At 41.2% G+C, this 27,855-nt stretch overlaps 1 protein-coding gene and 1 long non-coding RNA gene across 5 annotated transcripts in view; one reads left to right on the plus strand and one right to left on the minus strand.

Annotated features, from left to right (window-relative positions):
• LOC135485889 (elongator complex protein 3) overlaps positions 1-5,368 on the plus strand; it is a 680,015-nt gene extending 674,647 nt beyond the window's left edge. For all 4 annotated transcript variants that reach the window (XM_064768240.1, XM_064768243.1, XM_064768241.1 and 1 more), the window contains 3 exons: positions 3,685-3,840; positions 4,136-4,246; positions 4,570-5,368. In XM_064768240.1, the coding sequence (XP_064624310.1) occupies positions 3,685-3,840; positions 4,136-4,246; positions 4,570-5,358 (1,056 nt within the window). In that variant the 3' untranslated portion in view covers positions 5,359-5,368. The remainder of the gene's footprint in view (positions 1-3,684; positions 3,841-4,135; positions 4,247-4,569) is intronic.
• Positions 1-27,855, minus strand: part of LOC135485890 (uncharacterized) — a 119,946-nt gene that overhangs the window by 70,208 nt on the left and 21,883 nt on the right. The gene's annotated exons all lie outside the window — the stretch shown is intronic.

A 27,855-nucleotide genomic window follows, 5' to 3' on the forward strand; every position in this document is an offset into this window, starting at 1 on the left:
CCAGAAGACACCTGATACATGTATCCGCGTCCTTTATCTTCAACAAGATTCTTCGTCTTTTTCTTCTTCTTTCCCTTTTTCTCTTTGACTAGCCGAAACAAAAGAACAAACAAATAAAAATCTTGACTTTGATCGTGTGGTCGCACTCGAAATGCTTCTTTCTACATGCATTATCTCCCGATATTTTTTTAATACGGCCCTTGGCTGAAAAATCGAGATTGAAATTAAAACGGACAGAACGACAAAGGTCTAAAAAAGTATCAATCAGACTTGTGTATCCAAAACCATCAGGACGTGCAAAGATGGATCTTCACCTTATTTCTGTTGGTCTCCTGTCCAGTGAATTAAAATACAAAATGTATCAACTTTAGGGAAAGGACAAGCGATGGATCTTTCTGTTGTCCATCTGTCTAGAAATGAAATGGCCAGGGCCATTGTGCTCACCTCATGTGGAGGAAAGATGGATAAAGAGCATGGTCTTGTGTCATGTAGTGTTAGGTTTGATGTAGGTCCAAGCAATTACAATTTCCCCAAAATGGCCAATTTACATAACATTCGACCTCTGTGACCTTGAAAAGTAGGTCAAATCAAAGAAGACCCGGGTGACACATTGAATGGTTGTTAGAATTAGATGTACCTATGATATAAAATTGGTGCCAATCGGGCAAGTCATTACTAGGAATAATGGCATTTTGAAGAATTTAGGATTTGGCCCCCTCCCTGGAGGCCAAACGGCAAATCAGATCGCACCAAACTTCGGTACCTGAGACCACCTGACCAAGGGGTACATGTGTACTTAATTTGTGATCAATAGTCATTGCAGTTAAGAAACGTGCCATAGTTACGGCCTGACGGCCAATTTACGCCATTTGACCTCTGTGACCTTGACAAGAAGGTCAAATTAAAAACCTGTGTGACATATACTGTATGGTGGTTAGATGTACCCATGATATCAAATTGGTGGCAATCGGGCAAGAAGTTAAGGAATAATCACATTTTTAAGGTTTTTGGATTTTGCCCCCTGGTGGTCAAGTGGTGAATCATATTGGACCAAACTTCGGTCCCTGAGATTACCTGACTAAGGGGTAAATGTGTACCAAATTTGGGATCAATAGTCATTGCAGTTTAGAAACGTGCCATCGTTACATCCTAACAGCCAATTTACACTATTTGACCTCTGTGACCTTGAAAAGGAGGGCAAATCAAAAACCCGGAGGATATATGATGCACCTTTGCTAGAAGTACCAACCATATTTTTTTCAAAATTTCCCGACTACTATTAAGGGAGATATTGCATATTTTCATTTTTAACGTTTGGCCCCCTGGTGGCCAAACCATGAAACGAATCGGACCGAAACTTGGTCTCCAAGGTGTCATTACATAAGGGTACATGTGTACCAAGTTTCAACTCAATAGCTCCGACAGTTACGAAACGTGCCCTGCTAACGGACGACGACGACGACGACGTCGGACGACGGACGCCATGTTATGGGATAAGCTCACCTCTGCTAAGAGGTGAGCTAAAAAGGAGTAACGTAAGTATGGAATCTTGATCTACCGTTAATTTCGTACATCATGTAAGTCTGTACAATCCAAAGTACTGGTACCTGCTTCTATGATACACATCGACATTGCCACAGCAAAAATTGGCCTTGTATTGTACAGGATGCTGTTTTTTGAATTCCTCAGCTGCAACCAGCCCTGGTCTGTGTACCGTAGGCCTGGCTTTCTTTCTTCCTGCATTGATTAGAATTGCAACTTTTACTTAGTGGTTGAATTGTTTTGAATCGTGTAATCATGCACACCCTCCATTAGTAGTATTAGTAGAAGGAAGTTCCAGTGATGAAGATGAATTACTGTCAGGTACTAATGGCTGATGAATCTGTATCATAGAATAATGAGAACATAAGAAACTGGTTGTACAGAGCAGTTCATTTCCCACCTTAAATGTGAGAAAAGATTAAGAATGACATCTCTAGAGGTGCACTGTGCTGCCAAACCGCAAATTTCTGTATACCAACCAGCTTCAGTTCCGCAACTTGACTGAGGATGGCGCGACGATCGCCGTCGGTCAAGAAAACGAGTGTGAAAAGACCCAAATATTTCCCTACCAGCAGGCGCTGCCCTCTTTTTTTAAGTTCTAAACTATCATAGCAGACAACATGGCGGCATTTCACCAGTTTTTTCATTTGTGAGTTGATAAAATGCATGAATATTCGTTAATTTAGGATGGATTTTGCCCCAATTTTGACTACCGGAAGTAGTACTTAACCCCGACTTTGAAATGATCGTGTTAGTTTGTCTTTGGCATTTTCAAAATTCTGAAACGATACGATTTTACTTCGGACATTCACCAATATGTATGCTCTGTGCTGAAATGTATTGACTTGGATCGTACGAAAATAGAACCAACCTGAAATTTTTTTCATGGTTCTAGGGACATGGCACATGCTTGACGTGACGTTCATGCGTCACTGAATCCCATGGCTGACTGCATGGTGATGACCTTCTTGAAGGGCGACAATGACGGGCATTTTGGTTTTTAAAAAAAGTAGGCCTAGTTAAATAGAACTAAGTCTAAGCCTATATTATAAAGAATATGTCCAACTTAACATGTGTTACTGTAAATGGAATTGTTTTAACTGAGATCAATAGAAATAAAAGAAACAATTCTACACGATTGGCAATATGAATAATGACGGACTGGCTCTCCCGGCCCCCCAGGCCCATGCTGTGACATGAGTCGTGGCTGGTTTTTCCCACACTACATTAGTCATTAACTCATGAGCTGCTTAAGCCTTCACTGCATCTTGGGAGGTAGGGTAGGCATGGTAACTTATGACATCCCGTCTTGACTAGTTCTATACAAGGGCAGATTAAGCCCCCCCCCCCCCAATTATGTAAAAAATCTTATTTGAAATTGACCATGAATTGGCCAGCTCCCCCACCCCCTGTTCTCAAAACCCTGAATCCGCCCTTGTTATATAATGCCAAGTGAATGTAGGCTTAATCCTAAGGGTGCTTCGTCAGGCTATAGTAAATGGACATGGGGTGGGGGTCGGGGTGGGGTTGATCATACATTTTGTAGTACGACAATGACATGACATAGGCCGCTTACCAAGCCCACTACAGCACAGGCACGTTCAACAGTACCTGCCCGTACAAATCATGAAATACAACATGCAGAGCTGAACGTGCCACCGTTAGCGGTTTCTGAGGCCTACACAATGACATACATCATACATGACAGTAACATTTCTTTTAAATTCAGTTTGGACAACTGAAAAAAGCAAGTTGGCACTATGGCAATGTTGGGCACAGCCAACGTGATGAATGAAAATGGACCTTCAAACGACATGGAAGGAGTCCAAAGACCCACTGTCAATTGGGTAATTGTCATCAGTGTTTCTGCCAGAAATATTTTAAAGGGGGGGGGGACAAACCATAATTTTTCAGAAAATCCTGTTTAAAACTGCAAATTTTGTCTGTTTTTTTACAATGACCTTTTGAGATGTGTATCGATATCAGAAGTTCCAAGGCCATGTCTGGAGTTCTCACCAATACCATGTTGTTGATCAACTCAACATAGGCACTACTCTGTAACCTTGATAAAAGTAATAGTGTATGTTGTTTACAGTTCTTATGTCAATTAAAATATCGTGTTTTTTCTTCGGCATCTGAAAGGAAGTCAAGCCTTCAAAAAGGAAACGTTTCCCGATTGGACAGTGGGCCAGGGACCAGAAACTTAAAACGGTGAAAGAAGCATCCAACACTCGAGCGGAACAGTTACAAAGCGACATTTACAGAAAGGAGGAAAGGATATCTGAGTTAAACGCACATGTAAGTCCAAAAATATTATGTGTGGAGCTCTTGATTTGACCAGAGTCTCTCTAATGAAGTCCCTTCCTTTGATTTCACCATTTACCAACGTCCAAGGTCATTTTACAATGGCTTGAATTGACGAGTCACGGTCAGAAAGAACTCTGCAGTGCCAGTAGTTCTTTAACATACATGCTTTCTAACAACTGGGCCCAGACCTGTAAATTGTTGCTTGTTTTTATTCTGTATAGTCAATATGACAATATTTATTGGGACATGATTTGATATCCTCATTTCAAATTTTTCTGTTCTTCAGATTGAGTGGCTAGAGCGCCTAGAGGTGGATAAAAATGCTAATATAACCCCAAAGATTATGAGGGACAAGCAAGTTCAAGTTTGTAGCAATTCGGCTAACCAGCTGTTAGTGGTACGTAGAGGGATCCTAGAGGAAGCACAAGTCTTCAGATTTAATATCACAGAGTCAGCCAGGTGCCGCTGTTTCGACTGTGCCATTCTGACAGCCCATCACATGTAGATCATCACGTCACCAGTCCAATTAGCAATAATATAAATATGTCATTGAAAGTGACCAGTTTGGACTTTGTTTCACACCTACCTGTTTGAGATGGATGCAAGAGCACATTTAAGCTGATAATTAAGCCCCGGAAAATGCCAGGATTTTCATGCCAGATGGAAGTACAATTATAGTTGATGATCTAAATGTATGTCAATTGCTCTTTATCCTTTCAGGATCAAGAAAATGGTCAAATACCTGGCAAACAAAAGACTCCAACGCATCTTAGCCCTGCTAATCCAGATCAGTGCATGATGAGTAGGAGTACAACTTCCGCTCGTATGAAGGAGACCACCAAGGCAATGAAGCTCATTCATGGTAACAATATCAAAAATGTAAAAGATGCCACTTGGCTCTCACTTGTAAAGCTCTGCACACCTAATGAATTGAATGATTATATCCAAAGAAGTAAGTCATGTAAAACTGCATTGTTTAAAAAGGGCAAGGTGAAAAAGCGAAAGAAAATTCAGGAAAGAAATGCTAGAAAGAATGTAGTGAGGTGTGTTGAAACACTTTATAAGGGTGGGATGATTTCTAGTAGAAAATACAACTCCATTAGATGTTCTAATCTAGGTCATAGTGAGCCAGAATCATTGACATACAAGGAACTGAAACAGGAATTAGATGCTATCATGGAAGAAACTAGAACTCAACCAGTAGAAGGTTGTGGTGGAGTTTACAGGGATTTTGAGACAACGCTCTTGAAACTAGCAGAAATCTATTTGAAAATAGATGGTGTTCTTGTTGAGCAGAGTGGCAGTGGTTTGAATTGGTTTGGAAAAAACAGGGGTAATTTTGCTATTGCCATTGGGGCCGATGGTGCTCCGTCGGGGAAGCACAATACTAAAACTTCGCTACTTCTCTCATTTGCAACGCCGTTGACCAGGTGTCCAGTTGTGATCACAACTATCTCATTTTTGGTGCAGATCTTGCCGAGGATGATCCCATTTTCTTTTCACATCTAGCTAAAATAATTGGAGATATGGGGTCCATTGAACGAAAAGAATATGAGGTTCTTGAAACCAAAGTCACATTTAGTCTTGAACTCATACCAGGTGACTGCAAATGGATTGCATCTGCATGTGGTGAACTATCAAATGCAGCAACCTACCCCTCCTCCTTTGGTAATGTAACACAAAGTTCTCTTTCTACATTAAATGGCAGTATTGGGGAAAGTGAAGATGATACTTGGCACCCATGGGGGTATCTGGAAAGACTAGAAACGGTTAAAAAAGTGGCAGCATTGAAAAAAACTGTCTTTCAGCGCCCTAAGATTACTAAGTTCATTGCACAGCAGCAGTCACGGCAGGAATTTGCCCCGGTACTCAGGAAATATACTGATAAATGCTATATTGACCCACTTCATGTGAAGAATAATGCTTGCCAACAAATGAATAATTTGTTGATGATGGAAGTGATCAATTTGACCAAGGAGGCTGTGCTGAAGAAAAACTTGGATTGTCCAGAGTTTGTTGATTCACCGATCGGACGGTATCTATCTGCTTTGAAAAATGAGATAAAAGCTGGTAAACTTCATCACAGAATCTGCAAGTGGTACAAAGAGGTCCAAACTCAACTTTCTCGGAAAGGTGTAGCTTCTAAATGTACTGTGAGATTTACAGGTGAAGATTCACTTAAGTTCTGTAATGGGTTCCATAACTTGACCAGCATCATCTTTTCTGCAAGAATGGACGGGGAGGAGATTGGAAACAAATGCCTCCGCCCTTTGGTGCTGCACTTCTGCTGCACTGTGTTAAGGGAAGCTGTTGCATTGTTTTCAAAGACAAAGTTCTCTGAGTGCGACTTAGTCCGACTCAGGCATGTTTGCAAGATGTACCATGCAGCTCATGCACTTTTCCTTACTGGAGTTTCCCTCACAACATGGCACATTGGTTACGCTGTTCCTTACCATGCTACTATTATCTACCATAAGTTTGGTGTTGGTTTGGGATTAAATTCTATGCAGGGCAGGGAAGCAAAACACCAGCAGATTGACATGTATCAGAAGTTCACAACAGCTCAAAACAAATGGGCTCTGACATTCAAGCATGAGTATGTCCAACTCTTTTGGTTGAAGGAACAGGGCATTGCTTCAGAGGCTCGAGACATGGCAAAGTCTCGCGACCACAGCCAGTTGCATGTGTTCAAAACATTGCCTGATCAGTGCAGGTGTGGCATTAAAAAGAAGAATGACAAATGCATATACTGTGACCACTTTATCACATCGTTGATTACTGCAAGCTGTTGTAAGGGGATGATCGTTCCACAGCTTAGGCAAATTGTTGATTCTCGATGAAGATGATGAACACTGACTGCAAAATACTGTCCCTTGTGGTTACATATCAGGTTCATCATAAGGCTGGCCCAAATTTATTGTTTGTTCCCAATAACCCGACCGACCAACCAAAATCATGCCAACCCAAAAGTTTTTATTGGCATTATTGTCTTTTTAATAACATCATGGAGTTTTTTTTAAACTTTCCTTTGATTCACTGGAAATTATTATTAGAATATCATTTGCCTACCTGCCTACCTGCCTTCCTACTTACCTTGTGTGAATACCTTGGTTACTGCAATCAGACAATTAATTTGGGCCAGCCTAAGTGTGAAATGTGTTACTGCAATGTGCAGTACTAATTTATGAAATGTTATCAATTTCAAATATCATTATCAAAATGGACATTGACATTTTACACCGTTGTTGGTTTACGATGCATGTATACTGTTATGATTGTATTATTTGAATTCATTTACTAGTATTTTACTGACTTTTATTTTAAAATTGTGCCGTCCATGTGGTGTAAGACCTGTGAATTTCATCATAATTGTAAAATGTGTACATTTGTATGTTTATTGCGTAATTTATGTTATCGTTATCAACACTCATCAACTTGTTGAGAAAATAAATAGTTACATTGAGATACAAATGAAAGGTCTTTGTTAAGTATCCTCATGTCCTTGTCTTGCTTGTTGAGTTAGCAGACTTTTCAATGCCATCCAATTCCAGTAACATCTACTGAACTCTGTCACAACCAGTTGCGGTAGGTGGACAGTCAGGAACAGGATGGCCAGCCATCCATTCATGATTGGATCATCATCAGTCATGTTGGAAGACACCATTTTGTGGATGGTGTAGCAGTCCCAGTCGTTTTGGATACTGTGACAATCTAAGGAAGTGGGAAGGGGATGCCATCCACTGAATGGATAGTGTAGTCATCCTGAAATTTTAGGACAAGGATGGTTCAGCCGTCTCACTCTAGAATGAGAATCCTTGCACATGTTGCATATCTTCACCATCCATGTTCACACATTCTCCAGTGTGCACTTTGACTGAACACACATTCTCCAGTGTGCACTTTGACTGAATTATCAACCACATCGACATCAGGGCCTGGGTTGCTCTAATGTTGTCACGAACTCTGGCGTTAACTTATCTTTGCGTTATCTCCTTCAGTTGAGCCCTCAGACTTAACACCAAGTTGGTGGACAAGATGGATCTTATTTTGCGAGGACAGCCAACCAGCAGGTGGATGGCATTTGAGGATAAAACAAGCAACTCAAATAATCAAGTACATGTACATGTAGTTCAATTTGATTTATTACTGCCTGATGCCATACTTATTTACAACAGCAAAGTGCCCTTTTACAAACAGTCTCTTTAGATTGTGCCTATACAGCAACACAAACTCCTCCTCATCGTCAACATGCACATTGCAACGGCTACCACTTCGGAAGACCTTCTCCAACAGCATTCTCCTCTCAGGAGCTTGGTCGTCCTGGCATGCCCAGGCATTGAATATAGCAATCACCTTTGGCTGACTCATGATAACAATCTGTGTGGTAGCCGGTGTACATTTGACCTCTGTCCTGTGCAGGTTGGTGGTACAATGCGCCCGGATTGCCTCAAAGGTAACGGAGTTTACATCTCTGCCGAACGAAAATCGTTTTGTTGATGTCTCCCGCATTCTACCAACAATGGATCTATGGATTCGGCCAAGTTCTTCGAGAGCCATAGGATAAGTCTGAAATGGAAACAGAACGCATATTTTTTAAATGAAAAGGTGAAGGCCGGTGAAATGGAAACAGAACAGAATGCAAAAAATGAAAAAAGGTCGGTGTAGAAGTAAAATGTCCTAGGATTCTATTATGCACTTCGATCTCTGAGCTGTTGTCAGTCATTAACTCTTATAGAACCAGGCCTTGAGCACAATACAATAGGGCCGGACCCTACTTCCAGGGGGACATTTTCACTTCTGCACCAGGTTAATCAAATCGGGGCTAGTAAGAACTCCCTGCTCCAAGGCTCTATGGCTCTTGCTTGTATAGATAACCTTGACAAAGTTATTTACTCCAAGGCCTATGTTACTGTGGAATCATGCAATTTGGCGCCACTTTTCAAGTGACATCTAGTAGTGACATCATGCCAGTCAAGTTTCTGCATGAGTTTCTGTCACCGTTGGCCATTGCTCCAGATCGAATATACTGGTATACTGTTTTACATTTTATTTTTCTACTATTGTCGTTACTTTGTAGCCCGTATGGGCATTTTATAGTAAAAAGCGTAAATTGAATTGAATTGGCAACACGCTAATGAGATGCGCCAAATCACGTCACAATGATCAACTCATGAGGTCACAATCAGGTATCCAATATCGGCATGGTGATAAGAGTGGCATGTCATTCAACGACCACGTGATCATAGCTGAGGGGCGGCGTTATTTGGGAATTCTTTGCCTGGAATTTGGCCCGAGGCCCGCCGTTATTTCGGGTCGGTTATAAAAGAGGCCCTAAGACCTAGGTCCTACAGCCTCCAATGCCTAATTAACTCACTAAACCTACCTTAGCAACATCATATTTGTGCCCTGCTCGTGCTGGATTCTCATACTTTTCAAACACATTTTTCATGGCGCTACCAGAATCTTCACAGAAGTTCACAAATCTAGCTCTAAGAGCAGCATCACGGCCCAATTCCTTGCTGAAATCCTTCCTGAACTCTTTATATGCCACATTATATCTGCGCTTCAAAGAGTTCATATTTAAATTGCTGTTAATGGGCAACATCTTTGGAGAGGTAACGAGACTACACCACAGGAGATCAAATTAAAATTGAGAAGACAAATGCAAGGGGTTAATCAAAGGAGCCATAGGCCCCACCAAATGAATGATTTCTATTCTGTTCTCTATTTTTATTATTTTCTTCTCATAGGATATGCATTGATGACAGAATAAAGTTCTATCGCGTATATAAAAGCCCAAACAAAAAGCTATGCAAAAATGCAGGCTGCCATGGTCAGAATCTGACCATGGCAGCCTGCATGGTACAGGGCATCCACGCATTCATACAAAGTACTGTGTACATTTGTACACAAAGCGCTGGATCTCCATATCCAGATATCGTAGATTAACAATAAAAAATTAGCAATTTGCGTTACGTCATGCTCTTGCATGATCGGAAAAATCCGTCGCGTCATCATCGCACTCTTCAATAGCAGCGTCGTGCAGAACGACGTGAGAACGTCATGACGCGCCTACAGCGCTGGAGAGTTGCTGACGTTTCAAGCTGACTGGCGCTGACGTCAGGAACGGGAAAATATGAAACTATTTCAATTGTACAGTTCAGAGCATTTTGGCAGCACAGTGGTGATGATTGATTAGAAGAAGAATGCTTAGAAGACACCATGCTATGTGTTAGTTGATGATGAGTGAATCTATCACTCCCCTACAAACTTCTACTGGCTTTCACTGGACTTAGGTAGCATATGAACAAGCTCTGTCCAGTTTTTACCCCATAAAACATGCCATTTTGTAAAGTTTTCATGGGGGGGGGCAAATTGAGATTTATTGTTATGTAGAATTCTTGGTAAATTCTTACGTGTAATTCAAAATTATTCCCACCCTCCTTTCCATAGTCTCCATCTAACACTGAAACCCCCCTTTGTTTGTCCAGTACAGCAAGTAAGACTGTCATTCCCTTTTCCCCTTTTAAATTTAGCTCCTTGATTACTACCTCCATCACTTGAGCCTTAGTTTGGGTTTGTTGTATGTGAAAATACAGATACTCTAGTTTGAGAAAAGAAATAAGCTTTTGAATCCGAGTTGAGTGCCATAAATCATCAAACTGGTTGTTTCTTTACGTAACGTAACAGTATTTGTCTCTGTGTGTATCACATTGTGTGGTCCATTGTTATGCTCTCTGTACATTTCGTGTACATTGCACCGCTACGGTTTTATACTTGTTTCAAAACTCCATCTGAAACATATTTTCTTCCTCACCAAATCCTTGATTACGCCCAGATGATGTATTTGCGGTCACTCACCTCATATTCTTGCTATGCAAATCATGATATGATCGAAAGTTTGATGAAGAAATCAGAGATTTGATAGGACACTTTTGACGCGCCGTCGGACTCTTCTCCGCGCGCCTGGATGACAGTTCTTTTGGACAATCCACCATGTAGCGATTGAAATAACGTCACGCCTACGCATACAAACTCTTTCATGTTTTAAGACTTTGTAGTCAGAGATATTGTTGAGACAATGGTGTACGTCTTTTTTGGGTTATGACTCATCTATGATACTATTTTTGCAAGTTTTACGGGTCACGCCCTCTGCGTCCTGTGATCCGCGTCAAATCACTTTACGTTGACAACGGCGTACACTTTCGGTCTGGACACGCGTCCCTCAGTCATTCTTTAATATTTCCTAAACCGAACATCAAAATCTCACTAAATCCTGAATACGAATTCTTATTTATGTCAACTACCAGTAGTATGTAACCATTTTAGGGTTATGTGCTTTGAGTTTAAGACATTTAATGACAAAGCTAGATGAAGTGCGATTCCGCCGTCTTATTCTACTGACGTAATACCTTAGACGCTCGAGCTTCCAGTGTCCGACACCTGTTTTAGAAGTTAAAATATGTAAGATTTAGACATATAACCATTATCAAAATTTGTATATATGATCTTGAGAATCATTAGAAAGATTTGGATGGGTTCGATTGAAGGTTATATGTTTCGTTATAGAGTTATCGAGGCGATCGTATCGGTATAAATTGAGAATGCGGCGTCACATCCATTTACGTTAAAGGCTTAACCATTACGCACGGCGGCGTCATTTCCTAGAAGCCCTGTGTTTAGTTCAAAAGTGCTCAAAACTCTTCCATTAAAAAGCCATGGAAGTTTTTCCTATCTTTTCTTCTAACAATATGGGATCAATGTTTCAGTTTTCTGGTTATCAGAACCGCATGCTTGCCGTTTCGAATTATATTCGGCATTCCCTCTCAAAAATTGACTAAATTTCGGGTCACGTGACGTGATTCTAGCCTCGTGATTGGATGTGGCGTGACGTCGTGAAGCTATAAAAGACGTAAAATTTTCTTATGTAATCACTCTTGACTTGGGTCTCAAGCCGAAAGGTTGGTACTCAGGCTCCCGGCGGGCTCCGCCCTGTCGGGACACCGCTGGTGTAGTTGACAAGGGTCGTGAATACACTAATGTTCTACTTTAAATGGCATCGGGCCACCCATGGCTATACTAAATAGGAAAGCAAATAAATGAAACGACAGTTAGGTTATGTTACAGGAATTTATTGCTGAGCAAGGTTATGAGCATGATCGATGTGCAATACCATATGAGACAGAAAGATGAAAAGAAATCTATGTTTTTGTTAAATTGATGACTTTGTTGGCCATTTATACCTACCCACAGACTTTGTAGCGGCGCCCTTTGGATAACGTACGTTGGGATCATCTGTAGAGTTATCCTATCCATATATTAAGACTTGTCAAGACAAGTCTTTAACCAGGATGTGATAAACCACAGTAATGGTTGTGACAATGATCAAGTGTGACACTCTATGGATGGTGCTATATCTCAGAAGCATCCGGTACAACACCGAGTCAACCAGGAGGAAAATCGCTACAGTAATCTGAATCTGATTTCTTTCAGGTTTTGAAGAACTGGAGCCGTCAATTCCAAGCAAAAAGAAAGGAAAAAGAACTTCTCCATCAGATGATGAGGTAGCTAGAGTATTGTCATTTGCTGAAGAAAGTTCACCTTGCAAGATTGCTATACTAATACAGCTTATCACAACATCTCTGACACAGGACAACCTTTTGTTGAACCAGGATTGACAAACAGACATCTTTCACACTATTGTCCATCCAGCCACTCGATAAAAAATCCTTTACCACTGCCCCAGAACAACTTTCCACTAATATTGTTTTGTAGGCAACAAGCGCATGAAAAATTGCCAATCAAGAGAAAAAGAGGAAGGACGAGGCATGGGCTGTTGGCAACACTGAGGCTTCAACTAGGATATTGAAGGATGCCCCTGGGATGTTGGAAAAGGTATGCATAGTACAATATAAATGTAATTGATTCTCGACTACTTTTTAATCCCAAAACAAGCTTTCATTGAACCAGGATGATCTACCTGACATCTTTTAACACTTGTCCTGAAGGCAACTAAAACTTGCTAAAACAATCGTGTCTACTGCCCCAGAACAGTTGTGGATTCTCTAGATTTTGATCACAACATGATACCCTGTTGAACACTGGTATGCAGTAACTGGTGAGAAAACTATTTTTGTTTTGTAGGCAACCAATGCAAAAAAAGTTGAGATGATGGTGGAAATGTTGGACAAGGTAGGCTATACAATGCAAATGTAACAATGCTAGAAATTTATGGCAGACCCACACGAATCTCACAGGACTCAACTTTCAGCAACACAAATAATACTTTCACCAAATTTGTAGCCAAACCCATTGTTATCGTAGCCAATCAAATATTTTTGTAGCCATTGGCGACATTGGCAAAGGGGATCTGGAACCCTGGTTTTTGTCTAAGTGTCTGTATGTCTGGTGTGTTAGTGAAAATGAAACTGGCAAATCTGCAGCAGAATAGACCGATTCTTCATGTCCTGCTAAAGCATGATTTTAAAAAGTGATCAATTCTTTTTCAGATTAACAAATTAACAGAACAATTTTCGTCCACAGACATCAAGGTGCGTAGGCTCAACTGGGGAGGGGGGGGGGGGGGGGGCAGGAGGGGGATCACAGTGTGAGTTTTTGGTGCTTAACGCTGAATTTAATCCTATATCATATTGAAAAATGGGGAAATTCGCAAATGTTTGGCTACCAAAAAACCTGTTTTACAGTATTCTGCATGCATGATTATTGATTTCCCCATGAGAAGGATATACAATACCAAGTTGCACTGACTATAATAAAAGACTTTGTGAAAAAAAACATTAGTGGCGATGTGGGTTGTAGCCCTGCATATTTTGCCATGTGGAGTCATTCAAAAATAATGAAAACTATTTGAGGTCACCAGTTTGACGGCACAAGTGGGTTCATTGAAGGAGGATGTGACACATTTGAGGTAGTGCAAGTCACAGTGTGAGTTTTTGGTGCTTAACGCTGAATTTAATCCTATAGCATATTGAACAAGAGGCCCAAGGGCCTGGTGCTTAGCTGAGTTAATATCATTAATATCTTCCCGGTGTTTAGTTCATTATGCATGAAAATGGCATGCTCCATGGTATTTGATATCCTTTTGCGTTCACTACGGTACCAATGTTTTTGGTTGACATAATTATACCACTGTTCATTCCTCAATCCTGACCATAATTCGGGTGAAATCATCGTATGAAAATATTTACCGAAACATGAAGTTTATGCCATGAACTGATGAATGAGGATACTCATTGTCATAGCCTCGTTTACAAGTACGAAGTATTTTCCCGCGAATATTCAAAACTGCTTGGCTCCTTGCCAGTTAAATAACATGTGACTATACACAAAATAGAAAACTTTGATGGAAATTGTAAATCATTTTTTTATCTATCAGGGGAAACAAGCTGATGATGATCAAATAAATCATTCATGAGAAATCGTTTTGTTGCTGAAGCTTGCATGACGAAGTTAATGCTAAACCTTTTCTTGTGCTCTACTGCGCCACCGTAGTTTTCTATTTAGACCAGCGATGACGTCATTTCTGGTGATTCCCGACGTTGTCCAATGAGCGCTTTTTAAAATGTGCCATTTGATATTGTACAGTATGCAATGTATTTTTTCAGCGCTGCCAGTTGCCGAACAGAATGCCGTAGCTCCCTCAATTTCTAATCAATTTTTATGGGAGTGACATTATTGTATTGCTTAGAATGTCTACTTTTTACTCATGAAAGAATCGTAGAACTAAAACTTAATAAGCGAACAGAATCATGCCGATTCACTGCACATACTGTGGGAATTCTCCACTTCAAAATACATCGGCGATGTCATCGCGAACAGAGCATGCACTTCCGATATCGTTTTCACAGAAATGTGGCCAAATTTTCAAGAACTAATTTCTGAAAGTAGTCCCTAAAGACCTTATGACTACCACTGAAACGAACTGGTGATAATATCGCCTCCCAGACTACTTTTTAAGCAGAAAATTGGGTACTTGAGTGTCATTGAGCTCCAAGATTATTGCACATGGCGTAAACAACATGCCGCCATTTTGTCTCCGCTTCGGTATTTCGTACGCCGCTTATAATGCACCTTCTCAATTAAAACCAACATAATAAGGCCTTACATCGTTGATGGAATAGGAACACCACACAAAACACAATAAAGTGGGGGTACAATCGATTACGAAGCTGAAGTGAACAGTGATTTATTCCTGGAGCTACTGCTTTTGTTGTGTAGCTGCCATGTTTTGAGAACTGGCAAATAGGAGACTTCATTGATGGCTGACGTCACCGGGCGGGAATTTGAATCGGCAGAAATAATTAAAAGGCAGGTAGCGCCCTCTCCTGTTAAAATTTTGAACTTTTTCTCAATAAAATGGATTTTCAAGAATTTTATCTTAATATAAGAGCATATTTCGACTAATTCTGCTGCTCCTAGGCCGATATAGGCCAGTTTCCTTCATGCACTCTCGCTCGCAGGAAGTAGGTCGAATGGCGACAAATTTTGTTTTGAAAGTAGAGTTTGACCAGAAGTATCCAGAAATGGAAAATTGAAGTCTCTAGGTCTTACGGTTACAAAATGTGCACCATGGGTTTTACGGATGGACGGATGGATGGATGGATGGATGGACAGACGGACGCCACTGAACAACTTATTTGACAAGCTCGGCTGACTTAGTCAGCTGAGCTAAAAATGGGGGAAATTCGCAAATGTTTGGCTACGCAAAAAAAACCTGTTCTACAGTTTTCTGCTTGCATGATTATTGATTTCCCCATGAGAAGGATATACAATACCAAGTTGCATTGACTATAATAAAAGACTTTGTGAAAAAAAACATTAGTGGCGATGTGGGTTGTAGCCTTGCATATTTTGCCATGTGGAGTCATTCAAAAATAATGAAAACTATTTGAGGTCACCAGTTTGACGGCACAAGTGGGTTCATTGAAGAAGGATGTGACACATTTGAGGTTATTATTTTTTATTATTATTATTATTTATTAAATCCAAATAAACAAAATTACATATTGAGACAATTGCCAGGGCTTAGGCTGAAAGCATTAATAGCCCTGGTTACAATGGTATACAAAGAACAAGTTGAATCAAGATAAGGTACTTTGAATGGAAAGAAAGGGATGCAAGTAAAGGTAAAGTAACACAAATAGTTATAGTTTGTACAAAGGTAGTGATTGATGAGGGGTTCAATTGATCTGGCACTAGTTACCAGAAAAGGCGATAATATTACTGAGAAAAGTGGCTGTTTTTTCTACAACAAGCCTGTTTGAAGTAAGGTCCAATGAAAATTGACCATTAAGAAGAAAATGGAGCCTCTCATCAACACGAAGATTGAAAAACCTAACAGAAGTAAGGTGTGGCAGCAAACCAGGATCATTCAAGAAATCGTTACGTAAATCATTTAATAAAGGGCAATTAAAGAGAAGGTGTTTAGTAGATTGGGAGTGAGCCCCGCAATCACAAGATGGACTTAAAACGTTGGTAAAATTGTGGGAATAAAAGTGACACCGAAAAACTAAGTCACACCTTGTCCTATTGAGTGAAAGTTCATTTTTACGAGTAAGAGCCAATTTTGTAGAAGTAAGAAGGTTATGTTTACCTCTCAGAAAAATTCGGATATTGTATTTAAATGAGTTTCTTGAGAAGCAGTTTTTTATATTGACAGGCACAGACTCCCAATCTCTAATTACACATGGCACAGTTGACTTGCTAAATCTTGCAGATGATCTAGGGGGAAGTACATAGTCTCGCTGAGTCCTTAAACGGCCAGGAGGCGCCCGATTACGATAAATGTCAAAGATTTCATTGACATAACATGGTACCAAATTGTGTTGTACCTCATACATAAGCACCAATCTTTTTTCCCTACGCCGAGCAGAAAGTGACATCCAATCCAAACATTTTAAAACCTTTGGGTGTTAGTCCCATGAATACAACCACTGACTATAATGGCACCCCTATAATGGATTTTATCTAATTGAGAAAGTAGACCCTGATTGGTAAAGTCAATATAATAGATCCATATTCAAGATGAGGTAATATAAATGATAGATACATGCGTTCAAGATGCCTTGATTGAACCGTAAACTTCAAAGCATTCAGTGGATTTAACATGTTGTTACATTTTACTACAATATTGTTGATATGCATGCTAAAAGTCAAACACTCATCAAGTGTAACACCAAGGTGCTTATGGAATGCGCCCCTTGGAATAACTCCCGTACCCAAAGACAGAGGTGGATGGTTATTGATAGTTTTACGAGGAGAGTGAAATATGACCTCTTTGCTTTTTGACGCTTTAAAATCAAGTTTCCACACATCCGACCAAACTGACAAATTGTGAAGGTCATTTTGAATAAGAGTATGGGTTTCGTCAGTGGAATTCGGCAAGGCCGGGAGAAATAAAGAACTGTCATCAGCATAAAGATACAAGATACAATTTTTAACAACATCACTTAGATCATTAATATACAATAAGAAGAGGAGCGGGCCAAGTATAGAACCCTGTGGAACACCACTATTTATATAACCTGTCGGGCTCAGATCCGAAGAAGAACTTTCGATCTTTACCTTAACCTTGCGGTTTGAAAGGTACGACCTGAGCAGTTCAAGAAGTTTTCCCCTTATACCATAGGCCTTAAGCTTTTGAAGGAGAAGAAAATGCGGAACAGCATCAAAGGCCCCCGCAATATCAAGAAAAACCCCTCTAGTTCCCATACCATTTTCAGAATTTGAAAGAATCATATTTACAATACTTAGAAGCTGCTTATCAGTACTATGACCAGGAAGAAAGCCAGATTGACGTTTGAATAAAAGCTCATTGAGCTGCAAATGATCATACATAGATGAGTACACAACCTTTTCAAACAACTTAGACATGGAGTTTAGCAGGGTAACAGGACGGTAATTAGAAGGACATGACTTACTCCCTTTATTCTTATAGATCGGCACTATGATGCCTAATTTCCAACAATCAGGAAAACTGCCATGCTGTAGGAGGACATTAAATAACTCAGACAGTGGTTTTGCAAGAGAAGAAGCTACAAGTTTGAGCATTTTATTTGTTACACCATCGACGCCGCCTTGTTTTGAGACGTCCAAGTCCAATAGAAGTTTTCTGACCTCGAGTTCAGTGGTCCTCAGGTCACTAATTGATGCCATTGTCCTTGCAGGGAAAACAGGGGACAAGACCTCATTGTGGTCATGATGAAATTTGACCATAAACTGTTCCAAGAATAGCTGGCACTTTTCCTGCTGGGAAACATACATATTATCATTGTGAACAATACATGGGATACCAGAGGCAAACTTTTTACCGAGCAGTTGCTTAATAATATGCCAATAGTTTTTGCTGCTGGACGAACTGGTATCAAGAGACTTACATACTTTTTCATGAAATGTCTTCTTAGCTGAAGTAACTAGGTCAGACACACACTTAGCACAATCTTTGTATCGAGCAACATTTGAGGTAGTGCAAGTCATGTGCCAAGTCTCTGTATAAGGTAAGTAATATGCCTAAAGCAAGTATCCATCATGATCGAATCACTTCTCTGCTTTAATGCACCCGTCAAAAAGTATCTTGACCCAACTCCCCTCAGGCATCGACGTTGATTCGACGTCGAGTCGACGCCGAATCTTTGCCGAACAGGTCGGGGAAAAAAGTGAATCTCAAACGAAATAAGAACAGCTGATGGTGAATCCTGGACAAATAACTGCATTATGAGAGTGAATAAGCGTCGAATCTTTGACGAACAAAATAATGTGCGAAGTGAATAAGCGTCGAATCTTTTCAAGAAGAAAATCTAAGAATCTTAACGCGCCGCCGTCTTCGATATACGGGATCGTCTTTCGTCTTTCACTTTTCAACTCTGCGCACCGCACGAATCGCGCTATTAAAATTATACAGATTACAAAATTTTCCAATTTATTGTCATTATTCAGTTATAAATAGCACTTGCAAATTGAAATTTGTTTTGATGAAAAATTATTGGACTATCTGTGCTAAAAAATGTACTTTGTGCGTCGAATCGGTTATTGTCAGGAATGTGTACAAAATGGTGGTGACCGTATTGCAGAGAGGTAAACGCCAACCCTCCTCACGCATGCGCAGCAACTATCTTAGAATCGACCTCGGCTCCCACCCCTGTTCCCTATTCATTTGTACACTTATACACACTGTGGCTTTATCTTCGTCCCGAGAATGGATTGAGCGCCATTACAAGTTTTTAAAACTTCGATTTGCGATTGTCTGTCGTCACGAAATAGGTAAATATTCGCACTTATCAAAGAGAAATGTCCATTGATAAATGACCGATTTGTAGATGATACAGTGTAGAACACAAAGAGAGCATTTTGGTTGGTTTTATGAGCGTAAGAGAGGGATCTAGACCACGCTTTACCGCCACCACATCACATGATACTAGTGACAGTGCATCACATGCACGCGGCCCTGCACACGTGCAATAGTCAACTTCACACATGCCCATATAAGGCTTTATTTTGGCTAGCAAACGCACATGGTGGTCTAAGAATAGGCCCGGACAATGGGTCGAACAAAAGACATAATGACGTCGATAGCCACAACAAAATTGGTGTGAAGCTGTCTATAGTGTACACGTTTCGCTATGCATCCATGCATGGCCTGGCCTGGGGTCTGGCACCCGGGCCTGGCAGTGGCATGCTCATCATGCGGCCATCATTACCACGCATTGAAGTCATATGTGTAGGTCAATTTTGACATGGTCATGCATAGTGAATTTTAAAAATCATCGGGGGCAGATCCAGGCCAGGTTTTCGAAAAAGGGGGGGGCGGCCGGGCCTGGCCTGGCTAATTCATGGTCAATTATCCAAAAGTTGTTCTAAGATGCTCAAATTTTATGGTCAATTTCAAAGATTTTTTACAACATAGGGGCCAAGGGGGGGGTGCGGGGCGGCCCCCGCCCTAAATCCGCCCATGGTAGTGATGAAACTCCAAAGGTATAATCGAGACCCAGAAATATAAAATGCATGCCTCCTTTAGTAGGGTATGCAAATGAAGTGTCGTCGATCTATTTTGGTTTATTTTGTATCTGGCATGCACCCATGCACGAGACTCCCCCCCCCCCCCAGCTGACAAGAGACGGTCACTTGCAGCCAGTCCCTGTACTTCAGAGGATACCATACAAACCACTGTGACCCTTTACTCTTTGTACTCATACCATGATACCAGGTAAATGCATGACAGATCATGAATTGAATGAAAGCCCTCAAACAAACTTTTTTGTAGCACTAGCAGTCTGTGGTGATGTTGTACTGTACATGGGCCTCATAAAAATTAATGGGATGTTTGCAATTGAGGGCATTTTCAAATCGACCAGATATTTACCAACTTCACATGCACTTGGGAACTCTCACAAAAAGCAATTTGTGATTATGCCCAAAAGTTTGCAAGCTCCAGAACAAAAAATAATATATATGATTTTTCAGACGAAATATCATGTGGTCCTTTGTTGTAGTTCAGGCGATCTAATGTTTTTCAGTTCTAGATTTTTCAGTTAATTCATGGTACGGTTTGTTGTGCCTCTCATGAGTCGATCACCTGAGTTGCTTACCCGTGACTTGGACTAGGGAACCATTTCAGCCTTTGCCTGTTATAGCAGACGATTTTCTGACATTGACGTGGCTATTCTTCTATTTCAGAAAAAAGTTTACAAGCTTTCATATTGTCTACAAGATGGCTTCAAAGTTGTACAAGTTGTGGTCGACGGCTGGCGAGAAAAAAGCTGTTGTTGCATCGTCATTTGAACAACTTCTTACAAAAGGTATGTGCAATAGTAAGCCTCTGCTCACATCTTCACAGTTTTTGACAATTGGTTAAGAACTTCTTGCGAGGCAGTTATCATGGATTTTGCCAACGCTTTTGGGGCAGTTTACTTGTATGACTGCCTACTGCAGAACTAGTGACTGTATGGACTTCCAAGATGAATTTTCTGTTGTAGGAGTTGGAAAGGTGGTTATTACAGACATGGGTTATTGATTTAAGGGCTAACTGTTCTACGTTGACGTTGTATTTCAGACTGTATTATGCTGAATTACTCATCAGGTGCCCAGGGCATACATAGTGATGTGTCCCGAAAATTATAGCTCTCAAGTGGGTGCCCTATACCATGTATACATATTCTTTTTAAAAAGAGGCCTGAACTATCACTCAGGTCACCTTCAATTCAAGGTCAATGGCAATGAGCTGAGGGGTTTTGGCTCGCTTTGTGATGTGATTTTCTATATTTCTACATTGTAAATAAAGTTCTCTGTATTTTTTCAGGTGCTGCAAAGTTTTCGCGGCAAGTAACTGATATTGTCAGGATCACGATGAATGATGGTACTGAATTGGATGCTGATGATGCGGAAATGTTTGACCTGCTGTCCCCGGAGTCCCCTCTTATTGTACAGTTCAAGGGCGATGACATGGATAAGCAACATGACTTGGATGCCTTCATTACGCCAGCCAAAGTCCCATCGGGTATGGATGAAACACCAGGTATGTAAGGCACTTTTCTTATACCCTTGCCCTGTCAGTTAGGGAGGATCTTAAAAAATACAGACGTCCCTATACAAATCTGGACATTACCAAAAATACGGCCGCTGAACCTGTGCGTCCTGAAATGTTATGATGCCACCATCGTCCAAAAATATCGGTACATGTAGATCAGCATTTATGTGGACAATTAGCAAACATCAATATAGTTGATTCAGTCAATACTTTTCCTACGCGTTACCCTACATGCATGACATGTATATTCAACTTGAATTTGTGGATTTCCCTCGATTCATATCGTAATTTTGCGAAATCTAAGTTAGCTCTTGTACTACAGGTATACTATCCTTCCATATCCTGCTGAGTCATCATTGCGCTCTCCCACGCGCTGATGCACAGAATGTGGTTATTGAGGGGGAGTGCTCCTTTTTAGCTCACCTCTCAGCAGAGGTGAGCTTAACCGATACCGTTGCCTCCGTCGTCCGTTAGCAGGGCACGTTTCGTAACTGTTAGAGCTATTGAGAGGTCAAAATTCATTAAATCACCGTATTAAGGTGGCACGTTTTGTTTCTATTTGAGCTAGTATAAGCTTCTAAACTTGTGTGGACATATATCTAGCTTGACCCTCTAATCTACCCCTTAAATTTGGCGTGCTTGGACATCAAATATATTTTATGGCTGTCAGGTGGCCATCTTGAAAATTAAACAAAGTCATATTTCTCTGAAACCGATGATTGGACTTCAACCAAATTTCATGTGTTTATCTTATGTTTCTATTTCGGGCATAAAATTGATGTTTTGATGTTTAGCTACAATATCAGATATACCTCTAAACATGAAAGGGTTGAGCTTATCTCATGGACTGAACACTACAGTGTACAGCCTAGCTCATATTGAATTGGAATATCAACAATCAATCATTGTAGAAAAGCTATGGAGCCCATTTTCAAACTAACAGGCAACCATGTAGTATGTACATTTGGTGTCTGTCTATTTTGGTCTGGTCCTTCTTCAGAAACTTGTGCATTTGTGTCATGAACATGTGTGTTACAGTGGCTGCAACCCTCAAGTTGTTATGTGTCCATTCCGGAGAGAATTCTCTACTTCATTATCTGGCGAATTTATTTGTTGGTTTGTTATGGAATTCTTATAGTCATGTGGGGGGGGGGGGGTCAGTTTACGCCAAGTGTGAACCCTTGATCCATCAAAGCCACCAATTTTTGGCTCAACTTCTCAAACAAGGTGAGGTTTTGCTCAAGTGTGGTGTCCGTTGTCGTCTTCTGCTAGCAGGTATAGCAGGGCACGTTTCATAATCTGTTAGAATTGAGTTGAATCCTGGTGCAATGTGCCGTTATGTAATTTCACCTTGGAGACCAAGTTTCGGTCTGGTCTGATTTAACGGCTGGGACTAATGGTCTGCTTAGACTGAAACCCAGTATTGGAAGAAAAAGAAGAAGAACGGTTTGGGCACCAGGGGAACCAATTGTTTAATGTGAAAATATGCAATACATGTATCTCCCTTATAGTTACGTTATAGTGCTTTGCAAAAACAATTTTGAACAAATAATGAGTAAGGTGCTTAGCAAGGCCAGGGTCCATCGTATATCCTTCGGGTTTTTGATTTGACCTATTTTCATGGTCACAGAGGTTGAAATTCACTATTATCGATAGGTGGGACGGTATGTTTTTATTTGAGCTAGAAAATAATTATAACTTCTACTGCCTGTGGACATGTATCTAACAGTCTGAGTCACAAATGTCATCCCCTATAAAATCGTGTCATTGTTGATCACTGTTGCGCAAATGACGCGCTACAGCGCAAATGACGCGCTACAAAGCGCAGCGTAAAGTTGCGTGTGAAAGACATTCAACAGGGAGGGATAAATGCGTCACTGTGGCAGCGCTGGCGCGTCATTTGGCACAAAACTCGAACGAATGTTGTGCGTACCTGATGCGACAGGGAACACATTTGTAATAATTTGGACTGTAGTGACCCTCTATTCTGCCCCCTTAAATTTGGCCCGCGCGGACATCAAATATGGCTGCCACTGCCAGGTCATGCAGGTGGGCATCTTAAAAAATAAACAAAGTCTGATAACTCCGAAACTAATGATCGAATTGCATTGCAACCAAATTTCATGTGATTATGTACACTCTACAACATCCTTGATTTTCATTCAAATGAGATCAATCAAATTCAAATGGGATAACCAATATAACTAACTAATGATCATGCAACCAGATATCATGTGAAACCCTAGTACTCTTATTTGTAACTGGTGAACAGACATGACTGATCCAATGTCAACCAATATCCATGTGACTTGTATCCACTGCACAGCATTGCCAAGGTCCCAGGACCGTCAAGTTTGTAAAACAAAAAATATCCCTGTTTGCTCCATCTCAGTCTGTCTTGTATTTTATCTTTTCAGATTTTGTTCAAGAAGATAACCGCCACTCGGATCGTCTGTCGGAGAAGTTGAGCCTTCTTGAAATGGATTGCAGCGTTGTCACTGGAAGCCCGTACGAAAAGCTGACCGACAGCGACGGTGAAAATGAGAACGTCATCGATGAAACACTACCAGTACTAGAATCAAGAACGCCGAGGCCAACTGTGAAACAATCACGTTTATCTGACACCATGAACTTAAGCATCATTGGCAGTGATGGTGTCGCCTGCAGTTCTTTACGTTCAAAGGAAGCCAGTGCTTTCAAGGATGCCCTTCACCAAAAGAGCCGCATGCTGTGTGAGAGTGGAAAGAATAAAAACAATAACTTCGAAGTGAACAATGCTTGTGAGAAAATTGCTTTGAAAAGTCCATCATTATTGCTCGAACCTGGAGAGAGGGGGGAGATTTTAAAAATGGCGCGTAGTGAAGTTAAGTTGGGGTACCAATTTAAGAAGGGGTATAGCCAATCTAAGTCCAGTGGGTCTGGCGGGTCGGCTGGTTCGGGGAAGCCTCGGAAGCAGTGGAACAAAAGTATTCGCCTTGATGCAATCAGTTCTTGCAAAGATTCATTGAAGGGTGTGGAGCAAGATCTTCAAATTTTCAATAAGCAGTTGGAGGTTAAACTTCATTGTGAGAAATATGAGGAAGCAGAGGTTCTCCGGAAGAAGATTACTGATAGCGAGTCCAGGAGATCATGCTTAAAGTCAGAAATAAGGATGATCGAGAAACGGGAGCAGAAGGCCGTAAGAGACCGGACGTATTTAGAGAAGAAGAAGAAGCGGGAAAGAAGTGAAAGTGACAGCTCAGAACTCTTTTCACCTCCTCATGCCAGGCACCGGATAATTGTTGTAGAGGATAACAGCGACGATGATGTCACCATTGAGATCGAGGATGGAAGAAAAGATGGCGTCTCAGCAACTGGTGAGACTGCAAGTGACGAGGATCCAAAAGATGGCTTCTTCGAGATGCAGCAGGAGAATGGGGATGTGGTGACTGGAAATGATGAGAAAGATGGCGTCTCAGCGACAGGTGAGAGTAACATCTCTGCAAGTGACGAGGATCCAAAAGATGGCTTCTTCGAGATGCAGCAGGAGAATGGGGATATGGTGACTGGAAATGATGAGAAAGATGGCGTCTCAGCGACAGGTGAGAGTAACATCTCTGCAAGTGACGAGGATCCAAAAGATGGCTTTTTCGAGATGCAGCAGGAGGATGGGGATGTGGTGACTGGAAATGATGAGAAAGATGGCGTCTCAGCGACAGGTGAGAGTAACATCTCTGCAAGTGACGAGGATCCAAAAGATTGCTTCTTCGAGATGCAGCAGGAGAATGTGGATGTGGTGACTGGAAATGATGAGAAAGATGGCATCCCAGCGACTAAGGAGGACGAAAATAGCTTCTTGGAGATGAGTGAAGATGGGGCCAGTGATAATGTGTCTGTGCTGGGAGACGATGATGTCTCTGTGACCGGAAAAGATGATACTGAACAATGAGTGACTGACTGCGGTGACGAGTCTAGTATTTCAGCAGAGCTTCTTGAAATCTTTCAACAACAACAACTACAGGATTTGAATATAAAAAACATTCCTAGAGCACATTCCTGTTTACAAGTGTCTAGATTTGAAGGTCTGGAACTGCATCAGTACGTTTCAATAAAAAAGTACTTATGCCGCACTCAACACTCTTTTGGATGTACATCCAACTGCAAAGGGGAAGTCGATTTTTGTGAATATATTATAAAAAATCAGCCTGTACAATTAAATGAACTCTGGAAACGATTTCATCCAAACCAAGCTTACCAGTCCTTCACCGCTACTCGTAAAATTGGCCGGCTTCCTGTAGTATTTATTATGGTTGGCAGTCAAGGATCTTCAGTGATATATGTTACAGAAAAAGAATGTGGAGTAGATTATACCAAACTGATTGCAGTTTTTGAGAAAATGGGGTTCCTGCATTCCACATCTAGTCAGATGTCTCGCATCTCCAAAGAAAATTTGAAAATGCTCCAAAATTTAGCGTCATCGGAAAAAGATAGGCGGCTGATCAGATACGCGACAACAACTCATCTCTCAGGAAATGAAGCCAGAAAATATTACGGAATTTCAGGCCACAAGTTGAAGTGCACGGAGGTTGAGGAAGCTCTTATGTCTGCCCATGCTATCCGCACAGTGTTCGAGAGCCTTGCGAAGACACATGATAAAGCCCTTCTGAAGCAGTACCACATTGAAAATGAGGACAATGAGACACCACCAGTAGAAGGATTTACTAAAGATGACAGTCAGTTTTTCCCATCGGAAGATAGCCTTGTTCTTGAAATTGATACAACTGACTCCTCTGAGGGTGAAGATGCCGATGAATGGTGTTCACTTACTTCAGTGTCTGATCCTATCTTCAAAAAGAAGGTAATTGCAAAGAGGAAATACCTTAAAGACAGAGCAAGACGACTGGCTGCCAGAAAAGTTGCAGAAGATCGTATTCTCAGAAGACAGATTTCAGACAGCACGCATGGTATCCTCAGCCGGCACCCAAATATTGGATCAATTATTGAAGAAGAAGTTAGAGCTGCAGGTGTTGGAGCTGATAAATGGAGAAGTTCAGGGGCTCTGACATGGGAGCGACGTAAAGTGGGGCAGAAAATGACTTATGAGAGGCTACGGCAGAGGGTATCTTCCAGAATCGATGAACCAATAAGCCATGGCACCATCGTGGAGTTGTGTGTTCCTCGAAATTCCCGAAATAAGAGCAGTGCGAGATATAAATCGGTGGCCAATGTGGTTTCAAAACGTGCTAGGAAGGGCTTTGATATCAAGGTTAATGTTGATGAGAAGTGGTCGAATTCCCTGTACAAATGCCTGGATGGTTTACAGCATGAAGACCACAGTGATGCTGTATACTTGAATCGAGATGATGCTGCTGGATTTCGACTTGATACGTTGGCCACATCTTCGAAATTCCCTTCTCTTATGTTGAAAGACTGTATTGACCTGGCAACCAGAACAGACTTCACGAACAAGGAACAGAGTGTGCTGCAAGTTTCCTCTTACTCTTTTCAAGGATCGAAGAAATCCGACAGTCAATTTGCAGGGGTAGTAAAAGCGGCTAGGACAGACAAGAAAAATGCTGCTCAGCATCTAGCTGACCTTGAAATGATGCACAGCAATCCAGATTATCGATCCGTTTTCTTCCGAAAAGATGGCCAGGAAAAGAAGATCGACTTTGTTCGTGTTGATGGAGGAGGAGATGAAAACCCAAGCCACGTTGAAACACAGTTTCATTGGACCGAGTGGCACATGAACCATTCAAAATTGGCCACAATAGTATCAACGCGATACAGTGGAGGAAGCTTCCTGAACGAAGTGGAGCATTTGAATGGTCAGTTAACGCGTGCTGCCACAAATTTGTTTATTCCCTCGAACCTACATGGCCCGAACAAAAATGTTGACTCTGGTGAATTGGATGAAGAGATGGTAGAGGCAAATATGGAAACAGCTAAAGACATTTATATTGATAGAGTTCACAATACCAAATACAAAAACTCCATTATACAGCTTTTTCCATGCAACCGCAGCGCAGTCAGTTCGCTTATGGTCTGCAGACTAGACGTGACAAACTCCTGGGGTATCTGAAAGCAACTGCCCGACGCAGGCAGACTATCCGAGCTGACAGCCCTGATGAAGGAGATATGTATGATCATTTTGACGAGGTCCTAGAAGTAATGGAGAACCATCGGATGACACCTTCGGTCAAATACGTCTTCGGACTGGTTTGTTGCTTTCAACCTCAATGCCCTCATCCCAGTTGCAAAACAGGGCGTCCTTCTGAAGCGGAGATGGTATGGTTTGCAGGTGGTCCATCGTTGTCTTTCTTCCCCTGGCCAGTACGGGATCCTGATCGCAATCCAGATGACTGCACTCAGTGTACTGCTTCATGATGTGGTCACTATATGACATTGCCAAATTTACTCGAACGGAATGCCATTGAGGAAGCGGTGCCTGATCCAATTATGAGCCTTCCAAGTGAAGTGATAAA

The sequence above is a fragment of the Lineus longissimus genome, chromosome 4 (assembly GCF_910592395.1).
Source record: "Lineus longissimus chromosome 4, tnLinLong1.2, whole genome shotgun sequence".
Lineage (NCBI taxonomy): Eukaryota > Metazoa > Nemertea > Pilidiophora > Heteronemertea > Lineidae > Lineus > Lineus longissimus.